The following is a 12,395-nucleotide window of genomic DNA, read 5'->3' on the forward strand; positions in this document are numbered from 1 at the left end:
GCTCATCTTGACTTTGATAGCAGCAGCGTATCTCATGTTGTCATGACAATTTTAACTCATTCCTGTGAAGAAATCAGTCCAGATATCCTCTCTTGGTTCGTGCCGATTTGGGAACTTGGGGGAGCCTACTAGTCAACTGCAGCGATAGTGCTCAATATTTTAGGAGTTTTAACTTTTACAGCCTGAACAACAGTGTAAAAGTATTGTTTTTTTCATTAAAACAGCATCTATGGAAGTGGGCACTAAAAATGCTTTGAAATGTCAAATCAATTCCAAATGCGACTGTTGCCAACTTACTTACTTACTTTCGGGATTTAGCAAATGCCACGACTTCCTTAGAAGTCTTTTTCAGCGACTTTTCCTTTTTGGCAGACTGTTGCTCTTCTGCCTGAAAGGAAGTGCCTAATATATCTCAGCAAATGTGCCCTCTGCGTGCTCGGTGAGTGGGATAGAGCAGCAGCAGGATGTTTCATCAGCCAGATATATATGTGTATGTGTGTGTCTACATTATCCTATCTCACCATAATAGTCTGTCCAGGTTTGACAACGTTCAGTTCAGCCAGGCTTTGCATTATCTCACTGACTGCTCTCTCGCATAGTGAAGCACCAGCTGAGGGTTCAGCTTCTCCCCCTCGTCTTCCTCCATGCTTGCTGTCCTCGTCTTCTTCCTCTCTCTCTGCACCCGTTAGTTTCCGACCTGTGGAGGAACACACCGGGACAAAACACCTTTGTTCGCTTTTGGATTCCTTTTTCTGTGTGAACATCTCATCTCATAGCCCGTCCGAAAGCTCAAAAAGGCATCCAACACAGCAGTCAATTAATGATCAAGCATCTATTAAACATGGGTGGCACATTAATGCTATTTTGAGCCCACAGTCTTTTACCCTCGCATGACGAAGAGGTCTCTGTCACCATGAAACTAATAATCAACTGCAAATTACAGTCTTTAGCGGAAACACTAATGACACTGAGGGTGATCCCACATGAAATATTTAAAGAACACTTTAGATCAACATAATCTCTGTGTTGTACCTTCGATCCGCTTACATTCCAGCGTAACCAGACATCTGTGCTGTTAGCAGTTTGATTACTGGTAAAAAATAAACGAGCTAGCAGACTTTGACGGTTCCATTTAAGCCCCTTAAAAAAAGGTAATGTGATTAAAATAATGACTTAGAGACCACTGATACAATAACCCTCTCAGAACAATGCATCCTATATTTTGGGGTGTTACTGCTGTGACAGTTATGATCACAAGATGGTTTAGGTTGAAAACAACAAGATTTGAAAAAAGATGGATAAAAATGAGCTACGGGGCAACTGAAAAAGCGTGGCCGCTGCTGTTCTTTATCGAGTCTTTGGGGTTAGTATTTTAAAATCTGTGCATGAAAGGGTAATTTCCTCTGTCTTTCAGTCCACCCTTTAGTTTATGCTGAGTTTAGGACGAGCACAGAGTTAGGCAAGCTGCAGCTATAGTTAACAAACCGTAATCTCCTCTGTGGTGATCTAAACGCAGCAGAAATCTAATCTGGGTGTGAGAGTGGAGAAACTGTTACTGTTTGAAAGAGATGAGAGAGATCCAAGCTTGTCAAATTCAGTGTTTCCCATATATCGGTTCATTCGTGGTGGCACTTTGCTTTGTCTCGTTAATATACGCCCAAAGATCCACATGCTCTGTGACTGCACACAAACGGCTTTGAGTTCTAATCTTGCAGTCTCATCATGCCATCTGAGATCAGTATGCATCTACGTTGCTTTGTTGTGTGCTGAATCAGCAGGAACTCACAACGTGAAATGCACGGTTGGTATGTCGGTAGCATAGATACTAAAAAGCCCCTCTTAATGACTAAATGTTCAACAGCTGTGTCTGACCGGATCCTTAAGGTTGCCATGGCAATGGTACCTGTCTGCAGACTGCTTCTCAAGACAGATGGGGAATTAATTACCATTAGGCTTGTTTCAACTCCCGCTATTAAGCAAAAAAATTAAATAAACTATCAAATTAATCTTTTCCACTGAGCAAGCTCCACAATTCTACTGAACAAAATGTTCTTTTTAAAAATCAGGATTTCTGGTATTAAAAATTTGGGGAATAAAATAACTGATAGTTATTTGATAGTCTGTGTTTCTAAATATCTCATTCTGATTGAGTCACTGTTGCTGGTGAATGGTAACTCATCTTAAGGCCTCAAAAACAATAAGTGGAAGTTTTTTGGCTTATAAAATTAGTGATTCTATTAGATTAATGGGCTGCTTTTCTGACATGTTTAGCAGGCTGACAAGGCAAACAGAAAAATGTGTCAATGAATGGGGACTTGTCTGGGATTTGGCTGTATCAGTATGCACTTCCTCTTTATTGTTTTTACAAAGAAGATGAAAAAACGCGTGCGCCTATGCGCATGTGAGTCTAGCACGAGTGATTCGATCCCCATCAGCATTATCCAGCTGCGTTAGTATAGTTGTGAGAAGCTCAAGTTTGTTAGATTTTAGTCTAACATGTTTTCATTCATTCCAATTACTAACACATTTTTTTAAAAAACATACTTACTCTGTTGAAGATTCACTCAAGTCTCACTAAAGTTCTAAATACTTTGTCCATTCATTCGAATGGGTTTTTAAGAAATTGGTAAATATATACTAGACATTACAACTTCATCTTATCATGCACAACGTGTCTTATGAACTCACCATACTGAGTAAATAAAACCAAAAATGGGGCAGAACTTTGGATATAAACCCTGTTAATGACGGCGGAGGACAAAAACACACACATTTGGCAGCCCTACAGCCTCATTCACTTTGTTCAACTTGTTTAAACAAAAACTTTGTCAAACTAACGACTTAAGCCCCAGCTTGTCTAAACATCAGAGTGTTGTCAGCAGCCAGGATTGCACACAAATATAGCAATTATTCCAATAACATCTGCAGGAAATTATGAGCAAACAAATGAGTCGGGGAAAATGACAAATGAAACCCATGACTTTTTCCATCTCTTATCATTATGTACAGGTGTACAAACAGACTCTCTATTGCAGCTACATTGAGCCAGAAAATAGTGACCCAACATGTGCATTTATCTATGTGTGTTTCAATGGTCAAATCAAAGATAACAAATGAAGAACAATCCTTTTCTCACCATTGCTGCTTGGCTCCTCTGTCGACTTGTCGCTCTCTCCGTCCGCCTGTCCGTCGGCATCCTGCTCAGCATGCTGCAGACTGAGCTTATGGCACACCTCAAACGCCTGCCCGACTGTCCGCACAATGCGCATGGCCTGTGTCTGGGAAAGGAAAGGAAGAAGGAAGGACAGCACTAAAGTTTAACCAGCAGAGCGGAGCGAGTGAAAGGGTTTGCCACCAAACAGTACAGCGATTTCAGCAATGAGCTCGTAGAGAAGGGTATGTCTGTGAAATCTTCTGATAACATTAGCGCATGAATTGAAGATATGCGCACTCAGTTAACTCCCCTGCTTTGAAGAAGGGGTATTTGGGAGATTAAACTGAGGAAAAGTACAGAGATGCTTTTCTGAAATGCACAGCTGTAATCTTTTGTCCTTGAGTGCATCTATTTGGTATTCGCTGCAGGCTGTGGAACAGCGGAGGGACTGAAGAGTAACTGTACAACTGGAAATTTAATTCAAAATCAAATTTAAAAGCAAAACCGATTAACTGAGATTAAATAACTGAAACAAAAAAAGGTTGACAGTTTGCTCTTGTTTCCAGTCTTTACAAATAGGAAAGCTAATCCTCTGCAGCCCCTGGCTTAATATTTGGTGTACAGACTGAGAACGGTATCGATTTTCTCATCCAAACAGTAAATACATAAACACGTGTATTCTCTGTAATCCACTGGGCATTTCAGTGGCTACGCAGTGTACGGACTAAATCAAGCTGCACCTTCTTCTTTGATTTGAAGACATTACATCTGAAGGAATTATTGGAGCCGTCTCTTGCAATGTAGCTGAAGATCTTCAAGTCCTGGGAGTCATGAGATACGTAGAAAATCCTGGAGAACATGGCACAAAATGGAAAATACTCAGTAAAAGTCACAAAGACTAAAAACATTTATGATGATCTATCAGGTTCTTCGTCACTGACTTTATACATCACCATGATGTGAGACTGATTCAAGAGGAGAGAACTGACCTAATTCAGAAGGAGTTATAAGGAGGATATTTACAGTACAATGCTATTTAAATGCACTCGTTGTGTCTCATACCGTCCATATGCTGCCTCTCTCTGCAGTAAACTGACAAAGAGAAGGGTCAGAGCTACATGCCCATCTGTAGCTTAACTGCTGTAAAATGTTCCCACTGGGAACCAGGCAAACAAATCATGACCTTCTTCAACTGAGACACACTAACGTGCAAAAACACAAGCAAGGATAATTACAATTTAAACACAAAGTCTCTTGACAAGGCCAAATTACAATAATTCATAATTCACAAACACACACATCTCTGAGTGCACCAGAGACTGGTTACTCAGTAGTTATAATACCACCTGACAATATCAACTAACTTTGTAGTTAAATTGCTATTAGTTGATAAGCAATGATTAACATTTCACTGTCCACTGATGGCTGTTTGACAGGCTCCACCATCACCATGGAAACAGAGCAGTGGATATATACAAAATAGTCCCAAAATAAAATGTAGCAAGTTCGTCTTTCAAGTCTACATATGCTCCACCAACTGCATTCCAAATTCTGAATTATTCATTGGAAATGTGACTACATGTTCCATATAAGATATCATGCAGATCATTCAAGAAAAGAAGTCCTATTTGACGAAATACATTAGAGGAACCTTAAAGTGCAGCTCAGCTTCATGTACAGAAGCTGAATTGGAGGCAATCATTTTCACAGAGATAGTGACACTGTGCCCTATTTGCTCTCACATTCATGATTTTTGGTTAAATGTAACACAGGCCGACTCCCTTTTATTCCCAGTTCCTCATTTGTTCTGTATCAATTTCTCAAAGTTTGACTTTGCAACTGACCTGTATATTGGATCTTGCATGATCAACATTTTGCTCTCATCCCACGTCCATTCTTTCCTCTGTGTATGACACAAATGATAATCATCAAGCATAAATACAAGGGACATACTTTTATCATAACTAATATGCTGACTATGCTCTAAACCCAGTAAAGAATCGAGCCATCATAGTTAGAGTACGGCTTTTCCACCACTGACATACCTTCTGTTTCTTCCTTAGCATCACCTTGACTCCGTCCACAGACACCACAATACTGACCTTCTTCTTCTTGATGTTCTTGGCCTTGAACTCATACTGCAACAACAAAGCAAAGCGTTGTACCGTTAACAACACATTTTAACAGCCTCTTTTTCCCGTGTGAAATGAATGCAGAAAATATCATTCCAAAAGAAGCGTAGCTTTTGGAAAGAGTGACAGGTTTTAGTGTCTGCTGCAAGTTGGTTGATTTCATGAAGGATGTGGTAGCAGCAGATTGCACGTACTGGAAGAAAAATGTGCGCTACAGAATGATCGATCAAAATATCGCAAGAGCTAAGAAACTAAGAACCGAGATAGCTGAGAGGTTCTTCATTTGTTCAATGCCATCAAAAAAAAAAAAAAAAAAAGACTGATTCAAAGTGATTGTTTACACTGAATAACTACATACAAATAAAATTCCCTTTAATATCACACGAGACAAAACAAATAAGAAGATACACTAACACTGGAGAGGCTGATATCAGCCATTTTTGAGAACTTGTTCCTGAAAATCTATTATTAATAAAGTCATCAATGATGCACACTCATTTTTTGTCAACTGTCAAATTTGAGTAACTACTTCTTTCACGTTTTCATGCAGGCATTCACTCTGACATACACACTGTGCACACTTACTCTTAACACACCACTCGAGCTCTTCACAGGTCTGACTGATATCCCACTTTGCCACGGGGACAGAATTAAGAGCACAATCTGACAATTACTGACAATCTGTCAGTATTACAACTGCAATTCAATATATCAGCTCTTTAATAAGTTGGAAGCTCACAGTAAGAGTTGAGGTAATGTCTGCTGAATATTTGTAGCTGAGCCAACTATGAAACTCTCAGATGACAGAGAAAGGTCAGCAGGAAAGCTGCATAAGGTACAAATAAATTTACCTACTTTGGTCAACTATAAGCTATATATAGGGCTATATAAACAGCAATGTCCCAAGAAACTAAGAAAAAAAAAAGTGTTTGTGTCCATTATGTTTCCTGAATGGAACAAAGGCTGTTTTTGCACTGAGTGACTAACATGTTTCCCCTTCGTCAGCTGGCCTGGTGCTCTGCTGAGGACCTTAGCAAGTCCGGCCTGTCAACTCAAATCAGTGTCCGTTTGAAACACAAAGCACAGTTCAACCAGCTATCAAGACCTACAGTGGGACTATCAGGATACAGCTATCTGTCATATCACAAAAATACATCTGCTGCATAAACATTTAATGTATTTAACGAGGAGAGTGATAAATAACGTGTCTGTGTGTTAAAAATGAAGCTATTGTTAGCGGGGAACCAGCTTGGCTAAGCAGTAAAAGAAGGGGGAAGCAGCTTGCACGCTTGTTAAAAAACAAACATCGACCTAGCAGCTGTCATAAAAGCTAAATATTACATAATTTATCTTGTTTGACTTTATCTGAGCAAAAAAAAGTTGTGCTTGTTTGGTCTTGAGTTACATCTTGTTGGATGTGTGATAGTAGACAGATGTTCATTACTTGCTCTAGGCTAGCTGTTAGTTTTCATGCTAAGCTAACTGTTAACTAACTAATGTGTAACTAGAAGCTAACTGCTTCTAGTTACATGTCAGCACTAAAGTAAGATGCTACAAATTTGTGAGCAAACAGCTATTTATTTACAGATCGACAGTTATGTAGTAGCATTATCATTCATTAGAAATTCTGTTTGCATCCTGCTGATTAATTCAAATGAGAATTTAGTCTATTTTAGCTCTGCGACTTGTTTCTACCAAGTATTCCTCAGGAAAACACCTGGCTGTTTGGCTGGTAGATGTACCACTATGCTCCCTAATTGATAAACTGATGAACATGTTGTATTGTATCATACATTTGTGTTATAAACCGAAACGATCACAGTTTAGTATTTTGTTCATCTTTTTTTTTTCTCTCAAATCTGCTGCAGACAAGATGGCGGCACTTCCTTATGCTGCTGACAGTTACCCAGCAAACAAATAATTAACCCTTCATTTACAAAAGTTTGCCAAATGTGACAACACATACCGTCTTCACACAGATGAATAAGTAAGGGGTATGGAGTACAGAAGGGAATGAGACCTGAGAATGCAAAATAAATGCCAGTATGGAGACAAGGAATGCTAAGAATAAGAAAATAGAAGAGAAGACGGGAAAAGAGGTGAGCTGATACAAGGAGACAGGAGAGAAGGTGGAGAGCTGTTATGTATGGACCTCCCTGAAACTGTGACCTTTTTATGTAGCAAAACAATCCAGCACAGCAACAATTAGCTGAGAAATATCAAGTCAAGACCTGCCAGATATGATTTTGAGGTAGTTTGTTTTATTTGTTTGTGCGAAGCTTGGATACGTCTACAATGTTGGTACAGGCTGAGCGCCAATAACAAATTGACAAAGTGATTTTGCCCTTCGTATGGCGTCTTACTTTCTTTCATGACCATTTTCTTCTTGGGTTGATTTGAAATACCCAGCTCTCCCTGCCCTGAATCCATGGTGATTAAAGTTTCCGTCTCTAATTATACAGAACTGAGTCCTGCGAGAGCTGATTAAATGGCGAATAGTTTTAGACTGGCAGAAAAGGAAACACACCATAGATACACAGAGAGACAGATGCCAGGGTTAAAAAGAAGGAATGGGGAACATGAACATGCTGCAAAGTGAAGTAGTGCTGCTGCAAGATGAAAGAAAAGTTTACAAATGTGGGAAATTGGAAAAAAAATTTAATTAAAAAAGGTACTTATATTTGGCAGGTTATGAACACGTGAAAACCTGCAGATTCTGAGGCTTTGATATTTTCTTTGAAGAAACTTAATGAGCTGTAGAAATTCAAGGAAAATGGACTCAGCAGAACAATGTTTTTTTTTATAAAGCACAAACTTAAGGGAAATATCTATTTCATCATTTTAGAATTCAATGTAACATGAGAAGTCTACTTGGTGTTTAGCAGGTTCAATATCTACCAAGTTCATGTTTCTACTTTAACTGACAACACTTGTACAAAGAACGTAACTGATACTGACTGAATCACTTAGACATTATTCCATCTATTTATTCCACCAATAGTTTTAGATTACTTTTATCACCATCTTTGACGGCCTTCGTTTTGCTGCAAATTCGACAAATTGCCTCCAAGTTATCAGGCTTTCTATTATCAAATCGACACTGAAGTGTCGGCTTTGCAATTTAAATGTATGATACCAATGTTAATAGATGATCTATTATCAACTGAGGTTGATGTGTTGTCTTAAATCCAATTTTTCATTTGATGATGGTGGGAGGAGAAACAAAGGATAGGTAAATCCTACTGTCTGTACCAATTATCATGAAAAATAATTTGACAGCCACCAGATAAGATGCTTCAAACAAACAAAAACCACCAACAAAAACAGATGCAAATGTGTTTGAAAGCTTTGCCATGTTATCCATGTGCATTTGCTAGCCTATGCAGTGTCTAACTTGAATTCAGTTTAGTTTAAACACAGTAGAAAAAATTAAATGACTCACAGACACAGATAACAACCAACCAACAATCAGGCAGAAGTCACTGTAAAACATACTTACCTGCTGTCTCATTGTTTTGAGGTCAGAGAGGATGTTTTCTTGATAGATGACTGTGCATAGCTGTTGTGCTGCTGTGTTATGCCACTTCCATTTAGTAAGGAGTGTAGAGCACTGTTTCATTAAGTCTCTGTTTAAACAACTCCCACACATTTTTTGGGGGGGTGGATGTGAACAGTGCACTGCGTTGATAAGGTGTTATGTAAATTCTCCAAAGTTTAATCTTGTTGCATCGATTTTTAAAACAATAAATTGTAAGTGTATTATAATAATGCAACTAAATTCCCAATAATATCCCGATTGTTTAACCACAGCGTCGTGAGACGAAAGCAGCATTCAAGTAACCTCAGAACAATGTCCGGCGTATTTGGCTGCACTCAATTGTACAATCTCCACAGAGAAAGTTAGAGGCGGCAGAATGTCTTGAATGTTTTCTCACACAGTCCACAGCATTGTACATTCTTTAGTCAATAAACCGATTCCCCTCTCTTGCATGTATATTGGGACGAGAATGGTGGTTCAATTAAATGGTCAAGTTGAGCTGTAACCATAGCTTGACTCCACTGCGCATGCAACTGTCCTGCCTGTTGTTATGCAATTGCCTTCAGAGGCCATTCTAGATCCTAAATGGTTTCTCATTCTGATTTTTTTTTTCCATTTCTATTTGATGGGAAACCCATGCATGTGTTACCAGACAGTGCTTCACCATAAAAAAAATAACGTGACAACTAATTTGAATGACAATCTGCTTGAGAAGCTTTGCTATTTGCAGCTGCTGCCGAGACTGGGGCTCCATCATGAGGTATCCCCGGTGCCTGCCATCAGGGAAAGGGGCAAATGGTGCATTAGGAAAAAAAGACGCTTGGCAAATGATGCGAGGCAATGAACAAACCCTAATCACCTGGCTCTTCAAAAGACGTATTACCAAGAGCTTCATCCATGGTTATGTTTACAGCTTTTTTCTTTAGCTGCCCGTCTGTCGACACTACGAACAAAAGGTTGAAATCACATAAAAGAAAAAGGTCTTCTCTGGGCAGCACATTTTCTTTCTCTACTCATGTTTGACCGAAGGTAGACTGGATGTGCAGTGACTCACCATTGCCTCTTGAGACATAAGGAGTATTATAAGACTTACAGTCTGTGGCTACCTGGTTAGCATGCTAACTGCAGGCGGCATCTCTACAATTCAGTACAAATGAATGAAAAACATTGTTATTTCACCACATTCTGTTGGTGAGTTTAATCATTTTTAAAATGCTTCAACATAAAACCTTTCGTACGACGTCTTCAATTAGTACAGTGTTAGTATGCTATGTGAAGATAATAAAGATTAGACTGGCTAAACATTTGATTTTCTTCAGAACAATCACCAACCTCTAGCCTCAACTAAAGCACAAAGATGATGTGCAGTATCAGACTGTTTCTGTACATGCAGCACTTTATACTCTCGGAACAAAAACAAATAGATTCATAAATGTAATGTAAATTACGGTATTATAAAGAAGAGCTGCTTTTTAACCTATGTCCATTATCAGTATGATTAGTACTCTTACTTTTTTATGTCATTGTAAAAAAAAAAAAAAAAGGACCCAATAGTAGGTTGTATAATGCTACCAAAACTCAGATAAAAGATCTAGCCAACATCTCCTTTTCCAACAGTGACTGCAGTTCAAGGAACAACGCTTCAAGTCATTCAGCTGACGTAGCCACACTGCAGATACTGTAAATAAACCCCATGACTCCACATAGTACCAGCCAACAATCTCTTGATCAAAGGCCACTGAGCTATACAGTTAATGTTCCCAGCATTTAATTTTTGCACGAGCCTTAACTGGATGAAATTCCAAAGGAAAAAAGGGAAAACAATTACCTTGTGTTTGCTGAACGCTGTTAATAGATACTTTTAGAACAAATAAATGTGGAGGATTTAGGAATAGCAAGCCACATCATGGCATAAGAAATTGGGGGGAGCCCACAGGACTCTCCAATAGTCCTGAAATGCAGTGGAATGCGGGTGCATTGTGGGTGACTGATGCTCCCTCTTCTACCATTGAATCCATATAGAAATCCACAATAGGCCCTATAGAATGGCACCTAGCAACAACCCCTTCATTAAAATCCAAAGGATTTGGGGAGTTCCAAGGAATTTCACTGCTTCCCCCCCAATTCACAATACAAAGAAATGACTGTTGGAAGCGGGACTGAGCTGGGAAATATAACGGCTGCCCCGACATCTGATTTTAAATCATTCAAATGGGAAACAAAAAAAAAAAGAGGTCATGGAAATCATTGTACTCCATCTCAATCAAAGTTAGCAAATTCCATTTTGTGTTTGTTTCACGCACGGTAAGTGCCCTTTTCTTCGTTTTCCCTTTCTTTCTTTCTTTCTTCAAAGAGGGAAATCACTCAAGTAGCTGCATCTTCCAGCATAAAATAGATATAAAAAAAAAAGGGGGGGAAAAAATTTGCTATAATTCCCGTTTACTCTGCAAGTGTTTTTTTTCCAGACAATGCTCTCAGCCTCGTGCCCAGACAGGGGGGCACAGAGTGATGCCCCCGACTGCAGAAACGCCCAAACCCTCCAGAGTGAACTGGCACATCGCACCATTAGTCAGCAGCAGTGTGTGTATGAGAAAGCAATTACCTTGACAGTCGCCACAGATGACGACCTTGGCCTCGATAAGAGGCAGCGGGGAGTTTGTTTTTCTGCACACTAACTATGTTATTTGTGAAAACCTTGTGAGGAAAAGATGAGCAGAAAAAAGGAAAACAGGTGTGCACCCGCTGCCTACTGTCAACACTGATGGGAGAAGCTACTCCTTGCGTGACAATATCACAAGCCAGCCTCTAGTTTGCAGCAGAAGCCGTCTCTTGAGGGCTCACAGCAAACAGCTCGCTGAAGGCCTGGTTAATGGGGGCTTCTCCATGACAGCAGGATTACACGCAAGACTGGAACTCACTGCAAGAGTGTAGAAAAACTGGGTCTGTAATAAAGTTTTTCTTTATTTTATCTTATAGAGTGTTGCTTTTCAGGGCTTTGTTTTTGTTGAGAGTTTACTGTAATTTGCTTTTTACAGTTCAGCAGCATGTTTTTTTATAGGTTTCAGTGAGCATCTTCAGGCTGACACATGCAGTACTGATGTTGCATTATCTCCATTTGGGAGCTACAGCTGTGAATTTTCCAGATAAATGACTTACATTACATACAAGCAGGTAAGTGGCTGACAGACAGAATTGATCGATCGTGGCCTGTGATATTACATTGGACGAGAAGCAGAGAAGAATCAAGCCATGGCGGTACTGTGATAATGTCCTTCAAAAGGCAGCAAAGTTAGGATGAAATCCTGCCTTGGACAGAAAACTGAAAATGGAAAGTGCAATGAGGACATCATTGGTAAAGAACCAAATACACTTGAAGTTTGCTCGTCAGAAGAAGCAGCTGAGCCCTGCCGCAAGCCCAGGAAGGCACTCCTTTAGCACGGATGTCCTTGGAGTAGGAATGGACCCACGCTCGAGTGAGTCGCTGACAGGCATAGTGAAAAGGCAGCCAGAGCGCCAACGGCAGCTACTCTGGGTTAGTCACATGGGGATTGGAGGAGTACAAAGGAACAAC

At 39.7% G+C, this 12,395-nt stretch overlaps 1 protein-coding gene across 2 annotated transcripts in view; it reads right to left on the reverse strand.

The window, feature by feature from the left end:
- Nucleotides 1–12,395, reverse strand: part of LOC142372813 (carboxyl-terminal PDZ ligand of neuronal nitric oxide synthase protein) — a 53,534-nt gene that overhangs the window by 21,403 nt on the left and 19,736 nt on the right. For both annotated transcript variants that reach the window (XR_012768327.1, XM_075455791.1), the window contains exons 3-7: nucleotides 5,200–5,292; nucleotides 4,999–5,057; nucleotides 3,895–4,003; nucleotides 3,137–3,278; nucleotides 522–697 (exon numbers count right to left, since the gene is read on the reverse strand). Coding sequence is in view for 1 of the 2 variants with exons in the window: in XM_075455791.1 (XP_075311906.1) it covers nucleotides 522–697; nucleotides 3,137–3,278; nucleotides 3,895–4,003; nucleotides 4,999–5,057; nucleotides 5,200–5,292 (579 nt within the window). In the remaining variant the exon portion in view is untranslated. The remainder of the gene's footprint in view (nucleotides 1–521; nucleotides 698–3,136; nucleotides 3,279–3,894; nucleotides 4,004–4,998; nucleotides 5,058–5,199; nucleotides 5,293–12,395) is intronic.

This window comes from Odontesthes bonariensis, chromosome 22 (assembly GCF_027942865.1).
Source record: "Odontesthes bonariensis isolate fOdoBon6 chromosome 22, fOdoBon6.hap1, whole genome shotgun sequence".
NCBI classification, from domain to species: Eukaryota; Metazoa; Chordata; class Actinopteri; order Atheriniformes; family Atherinopsidae; genus Odontesthes; species Odontesthes bonariensis.